Source organism: Cololabis saira, chromosome 2, assembly GCF_033807715.1.
Source record: "Cololabis saira isolate AMF1-May2022 chromosome 2, fColSai1.1, whole genome shotgun sequence".
Taxonomy (NCBI): Eukaryota; Metazoa; Chordata; class Actinopteri; order Beloniformes; family Belonidae; genus Cololabis; species Cololabis saira.
This window is the reverse complement of record NC_084588.1, coordinates 51,866,652-51,889,744: the sequence shown is the minus strand read 5'-3', so window position 1 is coordinate 51,889,744 and position 23,093 is coordinate 51,866,652. Positions and strand designations below refer to the sequence as shown.

Below are 23,093 nucleotides of genomic sequence, written 5' to 3'. Positions count from 1 at the left end.
ATATATTCAAATGTATAATATAAATGTATTATATTTACATAAGTCTTCATCTTTGAGTGCAAAATACATTTTTGAAAACCCCCCACATTTTCAAATTGTGCGGCCCTCTCCATACAGTCCTTTTGCAGATGTGGCCCCCGGCCGAATCTAGTTGAATACCCCTGGTCTACGATATTGCATTATATATTTAATTATCGTTATTGTCACATGACCAGCATTTTCGTTGCATCTCGTCTCATTTTCCTGAGGTGATAAAGGTTCGTTGACGACGATATTTAGTCGTAATTTTCGTTGACGAAAGCAACTTACTGACAGGATATGTGCAGCCATATTTATATAGATTCACCAAAGCTGAAGACATTAGATGGTGAAATAAATAAAACAACAACTAATAGTTGTGAGTGGATGAAAACTTGCCGCTTAAATAGATCTATTGTTTGCAAAACCTTGGCTTTATTATTTTCCTACTTTCTCCTGCTCTTTGTGTGCTTGCATGTATGGAGGAATCAGTTTGTTAGCAGAGCTAAAAATTAATGTGACATTACAAACAGGTCTGTGAAGCCTCATTAAACTTATCCTTGATTAGAGCCAGCTTTAGGCCAATGCAATAATTGCCACCCCCTAAATTATTACTGTAGAGTTCTTCACTGAGGTAAATAACAAACGGTAATCCTGTAAAGTAGCTCATTAAAAGGTGGCGAGAGCTCGTGGTACTTTATACCAAACTCACTGTATGTAGCGAACAACGTGCATTGTTTTAGGTACAAGCAGTGGTGGAGCGCGGGTCTCAGTACAGAGGGGGCGGAGCATTCTCCATGGGCCGTATGATAGTCATTTTAGCAGAGTAAAGTCACAAACTTGTTCAGAAGGAAGAACGCACGCACGCACGCACACACACACACAGGCCTGACAGCTGTCAATCACACGGCGCTGAAAACTCAGATAGTCACGGACTGACTCAGTTCCATCTTTGATACAGCTTAAATACAAAAAAAACATAAACTGGTCTAAAATTACACGATCTATATAGATAGATATAGACACAGCGGTCTATAACATAATTTCTGAGCTCTAGAACAGAGAATAGACTCTAGTCTAGTTGACAACAACACAAACATTCAAATAGGCAGGTGGTCAAGGGGGCTACACAACATTCTGATAAAGACATTATTTATGAAGGTTACACTGACTCACCAATGGTAGTTGACTCTTCCATAACCCAAAATAATCCAGGTAACGTGGAAAACAGGGTAATATTCAAAACTTTGTACATGCTTAGTCCTCTTTTAAAGTTTAGCTCATCTCCTTCACGGCAGCAAACTTGCAGAGTCGCAAATTGGCTGGAACTGTTAAGGCTGATTTATGGTTCCGCGTTACACCAACGCAGAGCCTACGGCATAGGGTACGCGGCGACGCGCACCGTACGTGCGCGTCGCCGCATACCCTATGCCGTAGGCTACGTCGTACCCCTACGCCGTAGGCTCTGCGTCGATTTAACGCGTAACCATAAATTTTATCGTAATTATAGCCTACAATTTACAATTATATTTGATCGTAGTCACACAAAACGGGGTCCTATCATTGGGCCCTATGGCGACCGCCCCCTTGCCCCCGTCTGGCTCCGCTACTGGGTACACTGTGGCATGTGAGGAAAAAATACCTTCACGAAAGGAAAACACAAGTACAGTTGGAAGGTAAAATCATTTAAGATAAATAAATCCAACAGCGAATAGCACCAGAACCTGCAGCTTGTGACTGCACGCCTCTGCATGAGGTGACAAAGCAATCTGAGGTGGGCACACGCTCAATGACTCCCATCCCAAACACGTGCAGAAGCTGCATTCAGTCCAGCAACCTGCATTCAGTCCAGCAACCTGCATTCAGTCCAGCAACCTGCATTCAGTCCAGCAACCGGCATTCAGTCCAGCAACCTGCATTCAGTCCAGCAACCTGCATTCAGTCCAGCAACCTGCATTCAGTCCAGCAACCTGCCGGGACCTTTGGTCGGCGCCCAGGCGGACAGACACTTGAACCCGGACCAGCGAGAAGAGAGAAGTGAGCAGCTGCAGAACCTGCTCGGCTCCCAGATCAGCTCTCTCCTCCGCCACAACAGCAACGGCGCAGAGATAAGCAAAACCTGGAGCCGACCCAAAATGAACACTCAGCATGTACAAAAGCCGCTTTAATCCTATTGAATTCCTCAGCATGATTGACAGTGCCAACTTCGCTAATTAATTTGAGATCCCTTCTGTGATCATTCAGCACAGATACAGTGAACATATAAGTGTCTGCAGTGAGTGTGAATGCAGCGTGTTTGCACACCCTCTCTCCTCATGTATTGATCTCCTCCTTTATATTTGTGCATAGATGACTGCTAAAAGCTACACTGTTCAGTGGTCAGGTACTGGGCAGTAACCGAGACCATTAAACATCCATTCCAAAGGGAAACAACAACATTTTAAATGCAAAAGTGGAAGTGGTTCAGTTTTCACCTAAAACAAGGCCGACTATAGTAGCTGTTCATGTGCAATTTCTACCCAACGAATGTTTGAGCAGATTAGCTGCTTGGATTGATTCTGCACAGTGATGCAACTAGCAGAAAGGAGCAAAACACAGCTAAACAACTGCCTGCTCATCTTCTCCCCTAACTTATGAAGACTTACCTTTCATACCGAATTTGGAGCGCCGGCCGTATTTGTTGATGAGGACGAAGAGGACGAGGAGGAGGACGCAGGCGAAGCCCGCTAGGCCGACAGCGATGGTGACCTGGGAGAGACGGAAAAGCTTCGTTCAGGCTCGGGCAACAGTTACAGGGATTAGTTTTACATCACAGTCATACAAATGAGAGTTTAATCCACTGGATTGTGGCTCCTGCTGTATAACAGTTTACACCAGTGTGGAAAGAATTTGAACATTTGTCTTGTTCGTGATGTGATTTGTGAAAAAAAAAAGGCAGGCGGAAAATTACTGGGGCTGCCTGTTTTTGCAATATAATTGTTGATTCTATAATCTGGCCTGGACAGGGCGGTTTTTGGCCGATCGCTCTGGTCACAATCTTCCTGGTGGAATGTAAACACGATGACTCTGCCCCCACTAGCCCTCCCCTCTCCCACGAACATCTGCGGACCCTGTTTTCAGAACTGTACTGAGCCTGATAACATCAAGGACATTGGCTGAGAGCAGCTCTGAACGAAGTTCACGACTTATAGCTACACACACACTTGCTGATAACCACACCCCCCTCAACTCAATGCCTTCCTCGGCCCCTCCCTCTTATCAGCCCCCCCCCCACCCCAACAGTGTCTGGGTTTCGAGTGCCACAAAGTCACGGCAATCACTTGGATGTACCCCCGGTTTTTCTAACCTGACTTAATAAACTTGATTCTGATTCTGATTTATTGGTTTTGTACTGTATCACTCATCTCCAGGAAGCAGGAAAAGGGCTGAGGGGCTGGAATATACTTGTAAAACTAAAAGTTGGCTTAACAATGAAAAAAATAGCATAAAATAAAAACATATTTAAGTATGAACACTTAAAAAATGATGCTCTTTCAGAACTTGAAATCCACACCTTTATAAAGTAAAATAATAATGCTTTTCCGGTATAATAACGCTTTAGTATACTTCCTCTGCTTTCCGTCACGTGATGCAAACATGTAGAGAATATGAAGGAGCTAAGTGGGAAGGATTACAGATATTAATGACTGGTAATGAAGGGTCGAGTTAATTAGCCTCCCACCTCAGCACGAGACCACCTTTGGGGTTTAACCGACTGAAACGTCAATGATTTAAAAAGAACAAAACACACTTGCTGTCTTCGGTCCAGGCGTCACCCTGGACGTGCTTTGAATAATTGTGATAATTGTGATCCCTGCATTTGAAATACGGGTCAATAGAAATGATAATAAACCCGATAAAAATCACAGGCCAGGATGAGTTTGTCAGTTGAGTCTTGTTTGTTTGTTGGTTGTTTTGTTGTTACTTCAATGTCAAATCTTAAAAAATGCTTTATAAATCAGAACAACTTTCCCCAGTTCAGTTATTCAGGAGCAGCCTGGAACATTTGTTTGCATTTATTCAATCCCACATGCACGTTTGCGTTGTGGCCCGTCTCCACGCTTGTAGCTCAATCAGAAATAAATCAACTTCTGCCTGGACAAACATGCAAACCTGTGCATAACTGAATACGGTTGTGTTGTTCTTGACAAATACCATGTTGATTTTCCAAGTTCTGACTTAAATTGCACAACAAAAACACATACAATTTGAACCACTTGAATTTAAATTAAACGTCCACGTCTGCACACAATTTTACACGTGAATTTATAGATTCCCTCTGATTTCCAGTGGCTTTGACTTCATCATCTGCACGTCTTTCATCTCCTGTTAAACCCGTTAAGCTTTGCAGGAGGTGAAGCTCCAAATGATGTCGTTTTAATAACCTGTTCTTATTTTAATTCTTCCTGTCACATCTGGGATTTCCTTCTTGTACTCAGCTCAAATTGTCTTCCTATAAAAGAAAAGAAAATAGGCGTTGGAGACACGTTGGCTTGTCAGAGCAGAAATAGCACGGGCGTGAAATATTAATACCGAAACCTGCTTTCCATTCAGCCGAGCTCGTGCCGCGGTCCTGATTTTATCCACGACGGCTCTCAGGAGCTGCTTGACAACTCACTTCACCGAACAGTCGTTGTAAACAAATGTCTGCAGAGAAAACGGCTCGTGGACACGGAGACGCCACCCAGTTCCATTTCTGCCCCGATACGGAAACACGAGCTCTTACTAGAACGTCATTAAGCATTTAAAGTATTTACGTGGATGCTGGTGAATTAACCCTTGTGCTGTCTTTGGGTCAAGGAAGGAGGAAGAGAAGAAGGGAGGAAAGAAGGAAGGAAGGAATGAAGGAAGGAAGGAAGGAAGGAAGGAAGGAAGGAAGGAAGGGAGGAAGGGAGGAAATAAGGATGGAAGGAAGGAAGGAAGGAAGGAAGGAAGGAAGGAAGGAAGGAAGGAAGGAAGGAAGGAAGGAAGGAAGGAAGGAAGGAAGGAAGGAAGGGAGGAAATAAGGATGGAAGGAAGGAAGGAAGGAAGGAAGGAAGGAAGGAAGGAAGGGAGGAAGGGAGGGAGGAAGGGAGGGAGGAAATAAGGATGGAAGGAAGGAAGGAAATATGGAAGGAAGGAAGGAAGGAAGGAAGGAAGGAAGGAAGGAAGGAAGGAAGGAAGGAAGGAAGGAAGGAAGGAAGGAAGGAAGGAAGAAAAGAAGGAAGGAAGGGAGAAAAGAAGGAAAGAAGGAAGGAAGGAAGGAAGGAAGGGAGGAAGGAAGGAAGGAAGAAGGAGGGAAGGAAGAAAAGAAGGAAGGAAGGGAGAAAAGAAGGAAAGAAGGAAGGAAGGAACAAAACAAACAGGCAACAGGTGTGAAAGCACCCTAAAATAAGAATCAAAAACTACAAAAACCTGACGTGGAAAACACGGATGGAGGAAACAGTACGGACCAGCAGGGAGCAGGGAGACACAAGACCAGATATAGGCTGAATTCCAATCTCCACCCTCACAGACTCACACATTTACGTGCGCGCTTCCGCGATTTGCGTAAGGGTTCAGGGCTGTCTCATTCCTAAAGTCTGTGAGGGTTCAGCGCTTGAGGGTTGAGGCTGGAGATTGGAATTCAGCCGTACAGAAGGGTTGACGAGACACAGGTGACAACAATCAGGGCCGATGGGAAACAGGAAGGTCAAACCAGAACTCAAACACAAAGACACGGGCTTCAAAATAAAACAGGAAACTACCAAAACCATAACAGGCTGAGCTCCCCGACTCCCCGGCAGATTTCATTGTGGTCTGGACTAGAGGGCTGCGTTGGGATCGGGTCCCGCCGGTCCCACGGGACCCAACGCAAATCTCGAGTGAGCAGGCGGTTTGAACTTTGCTGTGGGCGGCTGAAAAAAACACTGCGGGATGGGGATGTATCCTAGCAACAAGATGGAAAACAATGACGTGGAAAAGAACCTCAAACAAGATCTTTACAAAACAAAGACAAAGCAAAGCAAGTCCAATATTTGGAGAAACTGCGTTTAGTGTCTGTGGCACATTTTAGAAGAGAGACAGATTGGGACGGCAGTCGGCCAGCAGCATTCTCTTCCTGCCAAGTTATTCATTTGTTAAATTAATTTTTTTCATTCGTTAACTTTGTTTACTTTATGTTATTTATTTGTGTTATTTGAGCCACTCACAGCTACTCTTGTTGCTATAACCTCAATCACATAATTGATGCGTCCGCGAAAGGCGAAATAGCTTGTGCGATGATGACAATGATGCATCTAACCTTCCGTCAGGTGAACTATGAACCGTCAATTATCAATCAAGCTCAACAATTACCATGTTAATATTAAATCAGCTAGATTTGTCTAGTAAATTTCTCAAAATTATAGAGATTTAGTGTCTTTTCCCGGGACGGGAGAAGACACTATGGGCCCGATTTACTAAGATCCTAAATAAAGAGTACTAAATTGCGTGTGCACTGAAAAAGTTTGCGCGTGCTGTTGTTGTGTGTTTTGCGGGTGATCAACTAAGATTGCGTGCGCAATTGATAACAGGTGCAAACCTCAGTATTTAAATGAGGTGTTGCGCGTCTTACGGTTTGCCGCGCAAACTTTGCGCCATGGACAGTCTGGATGGAAAGCAGGATATAGTCGCAAGCGCAAAATGAAATTTGACGAGTTGGAGTTATAGAGATATTAGTGGAAGAGGCAAATTGTTGTGCCGTATTCAGCACCCTTGCCGTGAAAAGCACCCCCTCGTATATTCAATGATAAGTAGACCAAGAAAAAAAACAACACACTGACACTTCAATATATTTATATATACACACTCACACAAACACATACTTAGGAGTTTATATTATATATATTTACAAATATTATGGAAAACAACACAGTAAGCAGGCTATTAATTAATAACATCAATAACCATTTACCCGATTTTTGTTATCTGTGACTGTGATTGTGGGAAAGTATGACTATTGTGGAATCCATGAGCGTATTTAAACATGAATCATTAACACAAAACTGGACGCTAAACAGAACGTGACACGGAATGAGAATATCATTTTTGTCAGACGAGGGGGTGCTTTTCACGGCAGGGGTGCTGAATTCGGCACAACACCGGGGTATGAAGACTGCAGAACAAGTATAGGCGCACAATGAGAAACACTTTTTTCTCCATGAAAACACGTGATTTATTTATTATCACAAATAAAAAAATGAATGTGCCTCCTGTAGCAACCTTTTGCTGAATAATACTCGATTTAACATTCAAATAAAATATTTCTCCTTTTGCATGTGGAGATTAGCACCTTCCTTTCGAACGTATTAAATACAGACACAATCACAATCCCCGCAAAAACTTTCAGGCTTGGTAAATCTCATTGCGCGTGGTAAATGGACCTATTTGCATTTTCCCCTCCCAGTATTTAGGATTTCTGGTGGGTACGCCCCATATTGATTATTCATCAGGGCAAAAGTACTAAATGAACAGCGTGTGCTATTTTGCTCATTTGAGAGGTGCAGTCCTCTTTGCACGCTGTTAGTAGATCAGCTTGCACTTTGGTTTGCGGGTGCTGTCAAGTTTGCACACGTTTTTACGCACGCAAACCTTTAGTAAATCAGGCCCTAAATCAATGCATCTCTATTATTGTGCGGGCATGAATTTTCAGAGTTTTGCGGATGCGGGCCGGAGTGGATATAAACAGTGCGGCGGGCAGGAGTGTAGCACACACATTCCTGGTGTGGCCACATCTTGGGAAGCTGGCTACAGTCCCATGAAGCTTTATACTTCATAATAGTATCACTACTAGGAAAAACAGCATACAGTGGAACGTCTGGACACAACTCGACAACCTAGACTTTGCTGATGACCTGGCTCTCCTGTCGCACAACCACAACCAGATGCAGGACAAGATCACCAAACTATCAACCACATCCCTCGGGACGGGGTTAAGGGTAAACCATAAGAAGACCAACCTGACGAGGATAAACACCTCAACCAACAGCCCAGTCACAGTAGAGGGCAAACCCCTACAGGAGGTCGACTCCTTCACCTTTACCTCGGCAGCATCGTAGATAGGCAGGGCGGCACAGACAGAGACGTCACTGCGAGAGTCGGCAAAGCCAGAGCAGCGTTCATCATTCTAAAAAACATCTGGTCCTCCAAAGAAATAACCACAACAACTAAAGTGCGTATCTTCAATTCCAACGTGAAAAGCATAAGAGAAGGAGAGGACGGCCCAAAAACAGCTGAAGACGGGACACTGAGGCCCCGTTTACACGGAGCAAAAACGGTGGTGTTTTCATGGGTTTTGGCCGTTCGTTTACACGAAAACGAAGCTCAAAGTCTCCAAAAACCATCATTTCTGAAAACTCTGGCCAAACTGAGATTTTCAAAAACTCAGTTTTCACGTTTGCTTGTAAACAGAGGAAAACGGACATTTAGGCTTCAGAACGTCGCATTATGCAACAGAAACGTCACCAGCGTCATGTGTGCGACCTGTGTTTACAATTAGTTTGTAACCGTCAATATTTTCTTGTATTTTACCTGTTTTATATTCTAAAGTCACACTTAAAAGTAACTCCACTTCTCTGTCACTCCAAACCAAAGACTCTCGTTCCGTCTTGGAAGTAAAGCCTGAATTATGGTCCCGCGTTAAATCGACGCAGAGCCTACGGCGTAGGGTACGCGGCGATGCGCGCCGTACGGTGTGCGTCGCCGCGTACCCTACGCCGTAGGCTCTGCGTTGGTGTAACGCGGAACCATAAATCAGCCTTAACTGGAAGTTACACGTGTCATTTGTTGATGTTTTTTCCAGGATTCTGATTGGCTGGCATGACCTTAACAGCTTATTTATGCGGATTCATGTGAACGAAGAGATTTTGAAAACGATCTTGTGTAAACGATGGAATTTTTCAAAACGTAGAGGGGGAAATATCCGTTTTTGTAAATACTATGTGTAAACGGGGCCTGAGGCAGAACTCATGAGCCATGGAATCAGCTGGGGGAGGCAGAAAGGACAGCCCAAAACGTTGTTAAATGGAGAAGAGTTGTCGGTGGCCTATGCTTCACTGGGAGTGACGGGCCTAAGTAATAGTATCACTGGTGGTTCTAACAGGAACAGGAAGCTGCTTGGAGATGACCTGATGGTGTTCCTGAGAGCCTCACAACTCTCTCTTTGTTTACTCTAGTCCATGTCCATGAGCTGTAAGAATAATAAATAAAGTTTCTTATCGTGACACTACTAATAAATTATTTGTAGAGTCATGCATATTAAAATTCATAGATATTGTATATTTAAAAACATTAGAAATGTTGTTTTGAGTTAAGAATAATAGCCTTCCTGCTTGTTTTCAGCATTTCTTTAAATTAAGAGATACAAATTATAATTTAAGAAGGCTGTGGGTCTTTGAAAGATGTCGTGTGAGGACTAATGTTAAATATAGATGTGTTTCATTTTTGGGAGTCAAATTATGGAATCAACTTAGTGATGAAGTGAAACTGTGTAAATCTCTGTTGAATTTTAAAAAAATATTGAAAAGTAAAATAATTAAGGATTACAAATCTAAATGATTGGAGTATAATTTGGTTAAGCAGAACAATTTAAAGGGAAATTTCTCTTTTTGTTTCTTTTCATATTGCAGATAATCTGGGTTTTCTGTTGGAAAGTACATGGTAGGCAAATATAAGCCTATTCCTTTTTCGGTTATTATTATTTTTTGTGTGAAACTGATGAGTGTAAACTTGTATGAAAGTGTTTTGTCATTTACACACACACACACACACACACACAGTTTGAATTGCAAATAATGTAATGTAACCGAAATAAACAATTCATTCAAAAAAAAAAAATCCATTTAAATTTGCCAAACAGTTGAAGATATTGAAGAAAGCTGTGGTGCCAATTCAGGTTAAATGGACTGTATTCTTCCAGCGCTTCTACTAGTCTAACCCCAACCCCACAGCTCTCTCTTGAGATCCACACGGATCAATCTGTTGAGTCTCACGCTGATGAACACGTTGGCAACAACGTGGGGTTGAGCCTCTTGCCCAAGGACACCTCAACATATGGACGGCAGGGCCAGGAAGGGAAGTGGCTCCTCTCAAGCTGGCAGACGACTCGTCCGCCTACTGAGATCAGCCACCCCCGAACAAATAGCTCTCAGCGTAATGACTTAGATTCTAGGGTTTTTGTTCATATTTTGGGGCATCAATAAATCTGTGCAGGCTATTTGAGAATAACCTTGTAAACAATAAGGCCTTCTGTTTACTACGTCACATCCAAAAGGCCAGATACATGTTATAGCAGCTTCATTGTTTGTAGGGAAAGATGCATTGTCCCTAATGGTAACGACAAATGTTTCCTAGACCGTATTTAGCCTTTTCATGGCTTGCAGATTTTATTTTTCCACACAAAGTTTCTTACTTGAAATCAGAAACTCTTTGAGACTTAAGCCTGTTGGCCTGACATATCTGTTACAGTTTCCCAGTGTCACTGTGGGAAACATAAACTGTCCTGCTTTTTGGTAACAATTCAGTAAACCTAGGGCTGGGCAATATATCGAAATTTTAATATATATCGATATATTTTCAAACACGATATGATACGAGAAAATATCGTTTATATCGATTTTAAAAAAAAAATATTTTTTTTATTTTTATTTTGCTTATTTTGTGACAAATTGGCTTGAATGTTTTATTTGAGATTTGCACAAATGTTTTGTTATTTGCACAACTGTCAACCTCAGTGGAAAAGTCTGCCTGTTACTGTCTACATTGTATTAATTACAGTGTATTTTAATTTAATTGTTATGCAGGAAAGGGATATTTGTTTTATTTTATTCAAGAAGCATTTTATTCTATATGTGCAGGCAGTTTATTTTTATTTCATTTGTTTTATACATTTTGATATTGTGCAGACCTCTGTTAATAAAGGAACCTGTGTGACATTTGGCACGAGGCTTTGTATTAAAACTGACTGTTTTTTTAAGGGTTTGCCTCAGAAAAAAATGAAGCTAACAGAGATGCTAACAGAGATGCTAACAGATATGCTATAGTATAATGCTTTGGGGGAAACCCCAATTATGGCACAGAAAAATTATCGATATATATCGAGTATCAACATTCAGCTAGAAAATATCGAGATATGACTTTCGGTCCATATCGCCCAGCCCTAAGTAAACCACAAAGTGGTTGTACATTTAGCTACTTCAGTCAGTGCTTGGTTTTTCGTCATGGATGCATTTACATTCCTGCTTTCCTGAACAAGACGACCAATGAACAGTCTTCCACACTGCAGTGGTGAATTAACCTGACAAAACTCGGTAAAAAGCATCGAGTTCCCTTCAGAAATGCTGTAAACATTTGTGTTTTTGTAGCGTTCCTTGAGCATTTATTCATCACAATACAGCTGCAACGTTGGAGTTTATTTTCACTTTACTCAAGCGATCGAATCATCGAAAAAAGATCATATTTCATGTCATGATCCTAACTGCTACATAATATGAAGGGGTGTCGGCTAATCACCGTTTGACCGTATAAACGAAGGTGTAAGCAAATTCTGTGTGCCGGGTGGTTTTAGACGTACAATCTTCCAGATATAGTGTTGCATCTCAACTCCAAGCATTTTCTCTGTTATGCTCAAGACTGGAAAAACAATGTATGGATTAGGGGTGGGCAAAAATATCGATATGGCAATATATCGCAATACTTTTCCAGCTCATTCAATATCGATATTCAAAATTTGAATATCAATTTTATTTTTTTTTTTATATATTTTTTATCCCCGATTTTTTTCCCATTCTATCACCCAGTGCTCCTACCTAAGTGACAGTCCAGGGGCCTCATCTATAAAGCTTGCTTGCGCAGAAAAAGCGCCTGAAAGTTGCGGAAGCCGCCATCTACGCAAATCCTCGGATCTAAAAAGAAAAAACTAACCGAAAAATCTGCTTATCTTTACGGCAACTCGGACCCTCCCGTAAGAATTTACTTAAGACACGGGGAACTGGCGACGCAGGCTGTGAGGTGGTGAAATTAAGTCAGATTCATGTCATACTCTTAATAATGTCATCACATATCACAACATATGTCAGGCTTATAATAATAAAATAATAAAATAAAATAATATAGCGCTGATCGTGTCCCTCTGTGTGTGAAGCTGTCAGTCAGGACTCTGCTGGAGCTGCAGCCGCGGTGACACGCCGGGAACCTCCTCCACCGCTTAGGACAGAACAAATGAGGGGCTGCGTTTAGGGAGCCCCACGGAGCCCCTCATTTCTTCCCTAAAGGGACACAGATTTTTTTTCATGTATGAGTTTTACGCGCGCCTGAAACCTTTAGGTGCTGCTTGTATATGGTGCCTAAATTAGGGTCCCGCGTTAAAACGACGCAGAGCCTACGGCGTAGGGTACGCGGCGCGGCGCAACTACGCCGTAGGCTCTGCGTTGGTGACGCAGAACCATAAACCCGCCCTGAGCAGCTCTGAGGGGAGGGAGGAGGAGGGGGAGCGGGGGGGTGAAGCGGGGCTGCGGGGCCGTTTTCGTATCGCTTTCATACAGTGTCTTGATAATTTGCAATTACAGGCTGAGCCTACCGTTAGTTTTTAAACTTTAAAAAGTAAGGGGAAAAAAAACATGATTTTGAAAAGACGGGGGACGTGTGTCCCCCTGTTGCGCCGGGGAACTCACGGCGTTCAGCGCAGCAACGGCGTGCTGCCACTCACTCGCTTTATTTTATTGTATACTATTTATATACTTATTCTAACTTTTACTGTGACCACCAAATAATGTGGTTTTCCTGTCCTCCACATCATCTACAACATCTCTGTCTCCGTGAAAGTCAGTGTCACGGTGGCTGCTACTTCTCATTCATTCTGACGCCAAACCATGGATCTGCGCCAAACAGGCTGCAGAAAGCCACTGCGCATGCTCAGCAGGCTCATCCATATGCATTTCTGGGCGTGGATTCAGCTACGCAACCTTCCAGCTGGACTGCGTGGAAGTCTGCGTGCACATGGTTTTATTGATCCGGATTTTTTTTTGCGCCCGGCATTTTCGGCTTTTGAGCGTACGTGCACTTTTAGTATGAATCCTACGCACTCCATTTTAAATGAGGCCCCTGGGCATTGCCACTCTCTACCAACCCTGGGAGGGCCCTGCACTGAGCTCAGGTTTTATTTCACGTTTTATTTCATTTTATTATTTATTTTTTATATAACACAATTGCCTGTCCTTAAAAAATGAAAAATAATGGACAGAGGTTTATTTATTTATGGATTTATATCTATACTGACTGATCACTGTGCCTGTCCTTGGTTTTAGTTCCATCTTTCTTGTGTTTATTATCATTTGCCACATAATTAAAGCTCCTCATACTAAATTTAATGTTAATTTCATATGATGTAAATAATATGAAAAACATATACAAATATGTTGTAACTTTAGCTTGTATAGTTATAATAAAACATTGTTTAGACTCAGTTTGTCCCATGAATTGTCACTATAATCTGATGAACGTGCAACTCGGATTTTAAGATCCATAAAGCTTTTTACAGTTTTAAGCAAACTTTATATATCGCAATATCGCAATATATCAATATTTCTTTTTTAACCAGGCAGAACTAGAACAAACATGAACTCATAGAAACTCTGTGTGTTTGAGTCTGTGTAAATGTGACAAAACATGCAAAAACAAACGTTTTTCCCAAAGAATCACCCAGTGATGTCATGAGATTGACGCGTACGTGGATAAAAGGGATAAAAGAAAAGTAACAGCTCAACGTAGCCTAATGTAGCGGAGGAAGAGGAACAGTTTCTCCTTCACAAATCTACTCAAGTAAAAGTAAAAAGTATATTGATTCAAAACTACTCCTAAAAGTACAACATTTCCCAAAACGTACTCAAGTAAATGTAATGGAGTAAATGTAACTAGTTACTACCACCTCTGCCCATTTGCCAATTTACTGTGCAGTGAGTGAAAATAACCGAGTCAAATTCCATGTCTTGTTTGACCTGACTTGGCCAAATAAACATGATTCTGATTCTGATTCACTTGTTCACGTAGCAGGGATGGGTTTGAAACGAGAAGACAGGGCTGTTGCTTTCCCACGCCCCGATAATACAGCGATTAATCTCATATATTTATAAAAATACAGCTAGAATAGCAGTTACGCCATAGTCACATGTCTTTTCTTTGCAGTTGAGCAAAGTAGCGGAATCAGGACTGAGTCCGTGAACGAGTTGGAGACGAGGAGTCATGATTCGGTGACACGCACGTCCGTGAGAGGCTTCTCAAGTTTTGAACCATTCGTTCAGGTCTCACACATTAATCCTGCGGTCTTAGCATGAAAAGTAAATGTATAATTAATAGCCTTCCCGATGAGCCACTCCCATTCAGGGGGGAAACCGGTGACCAGTTTTCACAGCCGAGAAACCAGAACCGTCTCTGACAGCAGCCATTACGGACGTTATTAATGAGCTCGGCTGTTCCTGCGCTCATATGTCAAAATTCCTCCCATTAATATGTCTATTAACGAGCCATTAATGGCAGCTCCATCATGTCTGCAGCTCGGTGGGGAGTTCGCCAGCACTGGTGTCAGGAAGTGCAAAGAACGTGGGAATATTTGTAGTGATCAAAGCTTTTCTATAACAAACAAGCCAAACCACCTGCTAATATGTTTGAATATGTTTGAATTTGGTGCTGAAAACAAAGAGACGATACCTGGCAGTCAATGAGCAGCGTTTTTCTGTTCTTAGAGGTGGAAAAATTAACTCGCTGAACCAAGAAATAACAATAATCCACCTTAAACACCAAGAGGCCGTGGGAATGGAGCAAACCAATGCTAAAAGTTTTTTCTTGCTTTAACATATATAAATTGGTCTCCCCAACTAAATTCTGCAGTGTCTGTACAGCGGCCCGGAGGATCCGTCCAGGGTCATGTGACTTCTACGAGCCAATAAGATTCTGCTCCCGTTGTGAGTCCCGACAGGAGCGATTTCCATAGGTCGGCCTCCGCTGCTGAAACCACGCCCACAACTAACTCCGCCGGGACAAGAACTCCGCCATTGTTTCGTAGCGGTGAATCGTGTGGCTGTTTCAACAACGAGGGACAGTAAAAATTAGGTTTTGCATTGACATTTACCCTCATAAAAGGATCAGTGCCCACACTACGGACCCGGTAACTGCACACGAGTCAGCGGTAAGTGACGTTAATTTTTTATGTTTTTTTATTTATATTTGTCTACGAGTAACACCGGCGCTCCGGTGAGTAGCTCCGTCGGCTCCAGTGTTACCTAACGGGTAACACCGGAGCCACTAACCGGAGCTCTATTAGTAATACATTTTTCTTTCGTTTATGGTTTCAGATCTTCCAAGTACCTGAAGCTTCAACGACACCTTCAGAAGACACACGGTCCTTCCTTGAGCCAGCAATAGTGCATACATGTTATTTATATACAACTTGGTGTATATAAACAGTGTATGGTGTATATAAGTAGTGTATATGGTGTTTATAATGTGTACAAATGTAATTTTATTTTTTTTAAGGAGTAAAGTTGCCATTTGTTTTAAAATTTTTAAATTGTATTACTTGCATATAAAGCCCAAAACGGCTTAGCTCCGCAGTATTTACAAGACCTGATAGTGCCTTATGTTCCTGGCAGAGCTCTCCGTTCTCGGAGTGCAGGTTTACTCGTAGTTCCTAGAGTATCCAAATGTAGATTTGGAGGGCGGGCGTTCTGCTATCAGGCACCATTACTATGGAACCAACTTCCAATCTGGGTTAAGGAGGCTGACACCACCTCCACCTTTAAAACTAAACTTAAAACCTTTCTGTTTAGTAAAGCCTATAGTTAGTGTTTAGTAAACCTCTAGCTGGTGTTGGTAAATCTCTAGGTAGTGTAAACTCTAGTGTGTTAGAGTCAGTAGTCATAGTTGCAGCTATAGAACAAGACTATAATAGTTAGTCTCAAATACAGCTTGGTGGTAGATATGCTGCTATAGGCCTATGCTGCAGGGGGGCACCGACATGATCCGCTGGGCGGTGCCTCTCACCCTTTTTCTCCTCTCCTGCAGGCCGGAGCCTCGGGAGCTGCGTTCTGGCCTGCGTTCCCGGTCCCCCCCCCCCCCATCCCCGGTCATCCCATTGCTGCTTCCACCTGCCTACGTGGATGCTGATAGTTGGGTTTCATAAACTATATTATACACCTTACTTACAACCTGGATTCTGAGTAAATTTATCCCCAACTTTCTCCTTTAACAACGGCCACTTAGGGCCAGATAACCAACCAACCAGCAAAAACAGATGAAATGAGGACACTTCTTGATACTGCATTAAAAATAGAGGACAGACGTGCCAACTTCTGCCTCAATGACACGATACAGTGTTAAGAAGTCATGAGACCAGCCTGGAAAAACCCCCGGCATCACACATTAGCATCCAAACTTCCACCGCAGCGTTAGTTTTCAGTTCTGCAGCCGTCGTCCCCACTGCCACTCGTCAAGGCAAAGCAAGGCCAAGCACACAGCCCTGCAAGGCTCCTCTGACAAATAAAACGGGGTTTGGTTTCTGGTAGAAACGTGCTCTTCTGAGACCAGCGGTGCCGTCTCCAGCAGCTGGTTCATCAACACCATTAAGGGGAAAACTCACCCCGAACGTATCTTCATCTGGCCGGCTTGGATTGTCATCTGGCGGCGGATCTGCAACAAAACAAGCAGAAAAACAGGCATGAGCGGCTCTGGGAGGAATAAAAAACCTAGTTTCATGGCTGTGGTTCATTCTCTCGCCCATTTATAGTAAACTTATAACAGATTCACATTCTTATTCTTGCACTTTATCCTGAGAGAAAATATACTGTAGTTCTCAAACACAGTTTCTGTAAGAGAATTAGGAATGGGCGATATTTTACCGTTCACGATAAACCGTCAAAAAAATTCTCCACGGTAAGAATTTGTATCTCACGGTAAAAATGATAAATTCCTGTTGATGATGTTTTTGTGTAAAACTGAGGAAGGAAGGAAGGAAGGAAGGAAGGAAGGAAGGAAGGAAGGAAGGAAGGAAGGAAGGAAGGAAGGAAGGAAGGAAGGAAGGAGGAAGGATGGAAGGATGGAAGGAAGGAAGAAAGAAAAAAGGAAAGAGGAAGGATGGAAGGACGTATAAGGAAGAAAGAAAGAAAGGAGGAAGGAAGGAAGGAAGGAAGGAAGGAAGGAAGGAAGGAAGGAAGGAAGGAAATAAGGAAGTAAGGAAGGAAGGAAGGAAGGAATGAAGGAAGGAAGGAAGGAAGTAAGGAAGGAAGGAAATAAGGAAGTAAGGAAGGAAGGAAGGAAGGAAGAAAGGAAGGAGGAAGGAAAGAAGGAAGTAAGGAAGGAAGGAAGGAAGAAAGGAAGGAAGAAAGGAATGAGGAAGGAAGGAAATAAGGAAGTAAGGAAGGGAGGAAGGAAGGAAGGAAGGAAGGAAGGAAGGAAGGAAGGAGGAAGAAAGGAAGGAGGAAGGAAGGAAGGAAGGAAGGAAGGAAGGAAGGAAGGAAGGAAGGAAGGAAGGAAGGAAGGAAGAAAGGAATGAGGAAGGAAGGAAATAAGGAAGTAAGGAAGGAAGGGAGGAAGGAAGTAAGAAAGAAAAAAGGAAAGAGGAAGGATGGAAGGACGTATAAGGAAGAAAGAAAGAAAGGAGGAAGGAAGGAAGGAAGGAAGGAAGAAAGGAAGGAAATAAGGAAGTAAGGAAGGAAGGAAGGAAGGAAGGAAGGAAGGAAGGAAGTAAGGAAGGAAGTAAGGAAGGAAGTAAGGAAGGAAGGAAAGAAGGAAGTAAGGAAGTAAGGAAGGAAGAAAGGAAGGAAGAAAGGAATGAGGAAGGAAGGAAATAAGGAAGTAAGGAAGGGAGGAAGGAAGGAAGGAAGGAAGGAAGGAAGGAAGGAAGGAAGGAAGGAAGGAAGGAGGAAGAAAGGAAGGAGGAAGAAAGGAAGGAAGGAAGGAAGGAAGGAAGGAAGAAAGGAAGGAAGAAAGGAATGAGGAAGGAAGGAAATAAGGAAGTAAGGAAGGAAGGGAGGAAGGAAGGAAGGAAGGAAGGAGGAAGAAAGGAAGGAGGAAGGAAGGAAGGAAGGAAGGAAGGAAGGAAGGAAGGAAGGAAGGAAGGAAGGAGGAAGGATGGAAGGATGGAAGGAAGGAAGGAAGAAAGAAAAAAGGAAAGAGGAAGGATGGAAGGACGTATAAGGAAGAAAGAAAGAAAGGAGGAAGGAAGGAAGGAAGGAAGAAAGGAAGGAAATAAGGAAGGAAGGAAGGAGGAAGGATGGAAGGATGGAAGGAAGGAAGTAAGAAAGAAAAAAGGAAAGAGGAAGGATGGAAGGACGTATAAGGAAGAAAGAAAGAAAGGAGGAAGGAAGGAAGGAAGGAAGGAAGGAAGGAAGGAAGGAAGAAAGGAAGGAAATAAGGAAGTAAGTAAGGAAGGAAGGAAGGAAGGAAGGAAGGAAGGAAGTAAGGAAGGAAGGAAATAAGGAAGTAAGGAAGGAAGGAAGGAAGGAAGAAAGGAAGGAGGAAGGAAGGAAGTAAGGAAGTAAGGAAGGAAGAAAGGAAGGAAGAAAGGAATGAGGAAGGAAGGAAATAAGGAAGTAAGGAAGGGAGGAAGGAAGGAAGGAAGGAAGGAGGAAGAAAGGAAGGAGGAAGAAAGGAAGGAGGAAGGAAGGAAGGAAGGAAGGAAGGAAGGAAGGAATGAGGAAGGAAGGAAATAAGGAAGTAAGGAAGGAAGGGAGGAAGGAAGGAAGGAAGGAAGGAGGAAGAAAGGAAGGAGGAAGGAAGGAAGGAAGGAAGGAAGAAAGGAAGGAAGGAAGGAAGAAATGAAGGAAAGAAAGGAGGAAGGAAGGAAAGAAGGAAGTAAGGAAGAAATGAAGGAAGGAAGAAATGAAGGAAGGAAGGAGGAAGAAAGGAAGGAGGAAGAAAGGAGGAAGTAAGGAAGGAAGGAAGGAAGACAGGAAGGAAGGAAGGAAGGAAGGAAGGAAGGAAGGAAGGAAGGAAGGAAGGAAGGAAGGAAGGAAGGAAGGAAGGAAGGAAGAAAAAAGGAAGGGAGGAAGAAAAAAGGAAAGAGGAAGGATGGAAGGAAGGAAGGAAGGAAGAAAAAAAGGAAGGCGGAAGGATGGAAGGAAGGAAGGAAGGAAGAAAGAAATAAAGAAAGAAAGGAGGAAGGAAGGAAAGAAGGAAGGAAAGAAGGAAGGAAGGAAGGATGACGTTTCTGTGTAAAGCCTGATTTATGGTTCTGCGTTAAATCGAAAGAAAGAAAGAAAGAAAGAAAGAAAGAAAGAAAGAAAGAAAGAAAGAAAGAAAGAAAGAAAGAAAGAAAGAAAGAAAGAAAGAAAGAAAGAAAGAAAGAAAGAAAGAAAGAAAGAAAGAAAGAAAGAAAGAAAGAAAGAAAGAAAGAAAGAAAGAAAGAAAGAAAGAAAGATTCCCGTTGATGACGTTTTTGTATTGGTCAACATTAAATGGCAGAAATTATCGTGATGCATTTTTTAGTCCATACCGCCCATCCCTAAAGAGAATAAGATGCTTTAGCATCAGCAGTGGCGTAAATCCACAGCATGAATGTGCTTATGCACTCATTAGCACATTAAATACAAATAACATTTGCAGAGGTTAATGCATGGCTTAACAGGCAGCAATTAGTTGACCTGACGTGCTCTAGTTTAGAGGATTTAAAGCAAGTTTTTCATCTGTATAAACCAAACTGGGTCTGCTAATTTCCCATCGGCCACACTGCTGCTAGTGCATACGTTGTATTTCTGTGTCCCTGCCTCTTCACAAACTGCAGTTTGAGGGGACACTTGTGTATTTTTATGCTTAGAAAGTCATGTTGGACTTTTAGTTAGCAGTCTGCAGTAACTGTCACTTATAACGAGGCTTCAGCTGCAGACAAAAGAGGGAATAAAACAACACACAATAGCAGCCGGGGGGCCAAACTCTTCAACGCAGCAGTGAGACGTTGTACAATTTTATCACATTTTCATAAATGCAGGATTCTGTTTGAATATCTGAAATACACAAATTATACAAGCTGCTTTCAAACATAAGCAGATTTACAAAAAACAGTTAAATAATACAGACAAGCATTGGAAATTAGTACTTTTGTTAAAATTAAATGTAGCCTGAAAAAGACAAAACTGCACCAAATATCATGAAAAAACAACCAAACAGTGACTTTTTTTGACAGAAGTGAAGCCGGCTGGACGCGACGCTGCATGACACATCTCCACAAACAAAAGTTTTGGCAGACAGAAACAGTTTGTGAAGTGTCATGAGACAGAGCCATAAAGTGAAATGAAGTGGTGTGAGAGCCGCTCCAGACTGACGCCTCCGGCCGGGACATCACACAGTAATTGTGGGCAAATTAATGGCCGCATGGCAGACTGGCTGCCACCGGCTCCGATACACAAACGCTGCAGTGGAGTACGAGTGTGTGCGGACTAACTAGCGTCTTAGTGTCCCCTCCCTCCCTTAGTGACCCCCGTCTCCTCTCCTCCCACCGCCCTCCCTCTCCTCCCCGGTGGCAGCATCAGTCATCCTGTCAGTCTGAGCATAGACATGTATCCGTATCCTTCCATTGAGCTGCTGCGATACGTCAACGTCGCCGCCATATTGGATGTTCAAGACTGCGCTGTAAACTAATACAAGTAAATTTACTTATTTTCATAAAGCGCCTTTCTACAAAGAAAATACGTTTTACGTCTCATTTATTCATTCACACACGCACTAATATACTTGGGAAACAGTTATGGCCGAAACCGAACAGGAAGTCGGCCATTTTGAACATTTTGAATTAATCGTCGTCATTTTGGCGCAATTTATGCCATTCCTTCTGCAGTTAATACGGCCCGAACCGTAACGTGCACCCAGGTGTGTTATACATCAAAATGTGCGTCTCCATCTTACGACACCACGCATTACTTTTCTCTTTCAAAAGTGTTACTGTGGCGACGCTAGACGCCAAAAAGCGCGCCCCCCCCTTCATCTGATTGGTCCATATTTGATAGTTCCCCAAAAGTCACCAAATTTTGCACCAAGCCAGGCCTGGTGATAAATTTGATATTTCATGGTTTGCATTAATGGGCGTGGCCTAACGGCTCAACAGCGCCCCCTAGAAAACTTTTCTCTGCCATAACTTTTGAATGGGTTGTGATAAAGACATGTGGGTGGTGTCATCAGACTCGGTATTGAATCCTTGACTTAATTGGCCTGAATTAGCCCCGCCCCTTCTTCTGATTGGTTGTCCCTATTTTCTGTTGTAACTTTTGAATGGTTTGACATAAAGAGTCGTGGGTGGTGTCATCGAACTTAGTTTTGAGTCCTTCAGCTAGCTTCAACTAGCATTAAAATTTGGCTTAAGTTAGTTAATTAGCACTAATGAAAACAAAAACAAAACTAATTTGAGATATAATGTTGACCAAAATATGCCTTTTAATGATTTAACGTTATAACTTGTGCCAATTGTCGTATAGATCGGTCCATTTTGTATATTTATAATATATATAACGTTAATTGTATAAATTCGGTTTCAATTCCTCTTTGTTGACTGTTCTCGGTCAGGGCAGCGTTATTTACAAAATGTAAATAATAATCCTCCCATACATTTGCATTTCCTAAACCAGGGATCGGCAACCCGCGGCTCTAGAGCCGCGTGCGGCTCTTTAGCGCCACCCTAGTGGCTCCTGGAGCTTTTTCAAAAATGTTTGACCTTTTTTTCTCCTTCTTTTTTTTCCTTTTTTCTTCTTTTCTCTTTTTTTCTTCCTTTTTCCTTTCCTTTTTAATCTCAACATTTCGACTTTTTTCTTGAAATTTTGACTTTTTTCTCGACATTTCAACTTTTTTCTCAAGATTTTACTTCAACATAAATCTTGACATTTTGACTTTTTTCTTGAAATTTCGACTTTTTTCTCGACATTTCGACTTTTTTCTCGAAGTGCATAATGAAAAAATAATCTTCCCCCAGTTCTAACTAATATAGAAACATGCAGCATGTGTTTCTTCATTCTAAGGCTTAAACAAAACATTTTTTGCGGCTCCAGACATATTTGTTTTTTGCGTGTTTGGTCCAATATGGCTCTTTCTAAATGTTCTATCCTAAACAGTTACAGTCAACACATTTGTGATGACGTCAGCTCCGATATGTCAGAAAGATTGCAGGGTGAACTCTGGGAGAACAGGTGAGATCACGGTGAGATCACGCTCACCAGCCGACTGTTCTGTCGACACGATGATCCGGGAGAAAACACGACCAGTATGAGCAGCTTGCAGCGCGTCGGCCGCCGGGACGCCGGCGTTGGATTTGTGGCATCATGTGTTTCCATATGGAAAGAGATTTGTTTCCATTATCATAAAATGAGGACTTGATTTGCTTTTGAAACTGAGGGACGAACCCTCAAATACACGAGTACGTGTGGGCAAAGTTCCTCTGGGGGGGGGGGCGTTTATGATGCTTTAGTATCACACAATTCAATTATATTCTTTATTATTTAATGTACAACCCCCTAACAAACAATTGGAACAATATGCTAAATACCATAAAAGCCCATTTACTTTGACTTTTATGTCTCTGCAGGCTGAATGAAGCCAAATGATTTCATGTTTTCTCTCACCAGCTTCACACATTCAGTCACCGTCCTCTCTCACATCACTTAAAAGATAATCTCACATTTAGGACACCAGGCGACGAGGCCTTTTAGCTTTTTTTGTGCCATTCTTCTTACAAACACATCTGTTCAACAGTAAAGTATTCACACGTTGTGTTTCAGGGACAATCCAGTTGTTGCATCCTTGGGAAAAACGTTGTTTTGACAGGTTATTATTTCCCTGAAAATCTCAATATACTTTTGCGTATTAATGCTGCCACTACGGGAGCGTTGACGTCTCTTGCTACGGGAACCGACTCCATCACAGAGCCGGACTTTTGAACTCATCTTTATATTCTTATATACTTTCTCCTAAAAAAAGGGGGTGTAACCTCGATTCACACCGTTTCCACTACGTGGTTCCTGGTGTGTATGATTGTCGCTCCGTGTTGTCTAAGGTTTCCCAGAGCGACC

At 42.4% G+C, this 23,093-nt stretch overlaps 1 protein-coding gene across 1 annotated transcript in view; it reads right to left on the bottom strand.

Annotated features, from left to right (window-relative positions):
* The window catches only part of LOC133456763 (NT-3 growth factor receptor-like), a 262,203-nt gene that overhangs the window by 112,216 nt on the left and 126,894 nt on the right, over positions 1 to 23,093 (bottom strand). The window contains exons 6-8 of the mRNA XM_061735336.1: positions 16,685 to 16,734; positions 2,664 to 2,766; positions 1,970 to 2,137 (exon numbers count right to left, since the gene is read on the bottom strand). Coding sequence (XP_061591320.1) covers positions 1,970 to 2,137; positions 2,664 to 2,766; positions 16,685 to 16,734 — 321 coding nt within the window. The remainder of the gene's footprint in view (positions 1 to 1,969; positions 2,138 to 2,663; positions 2,767 to 16,684; positions 16,735 to 23,093) is intronic.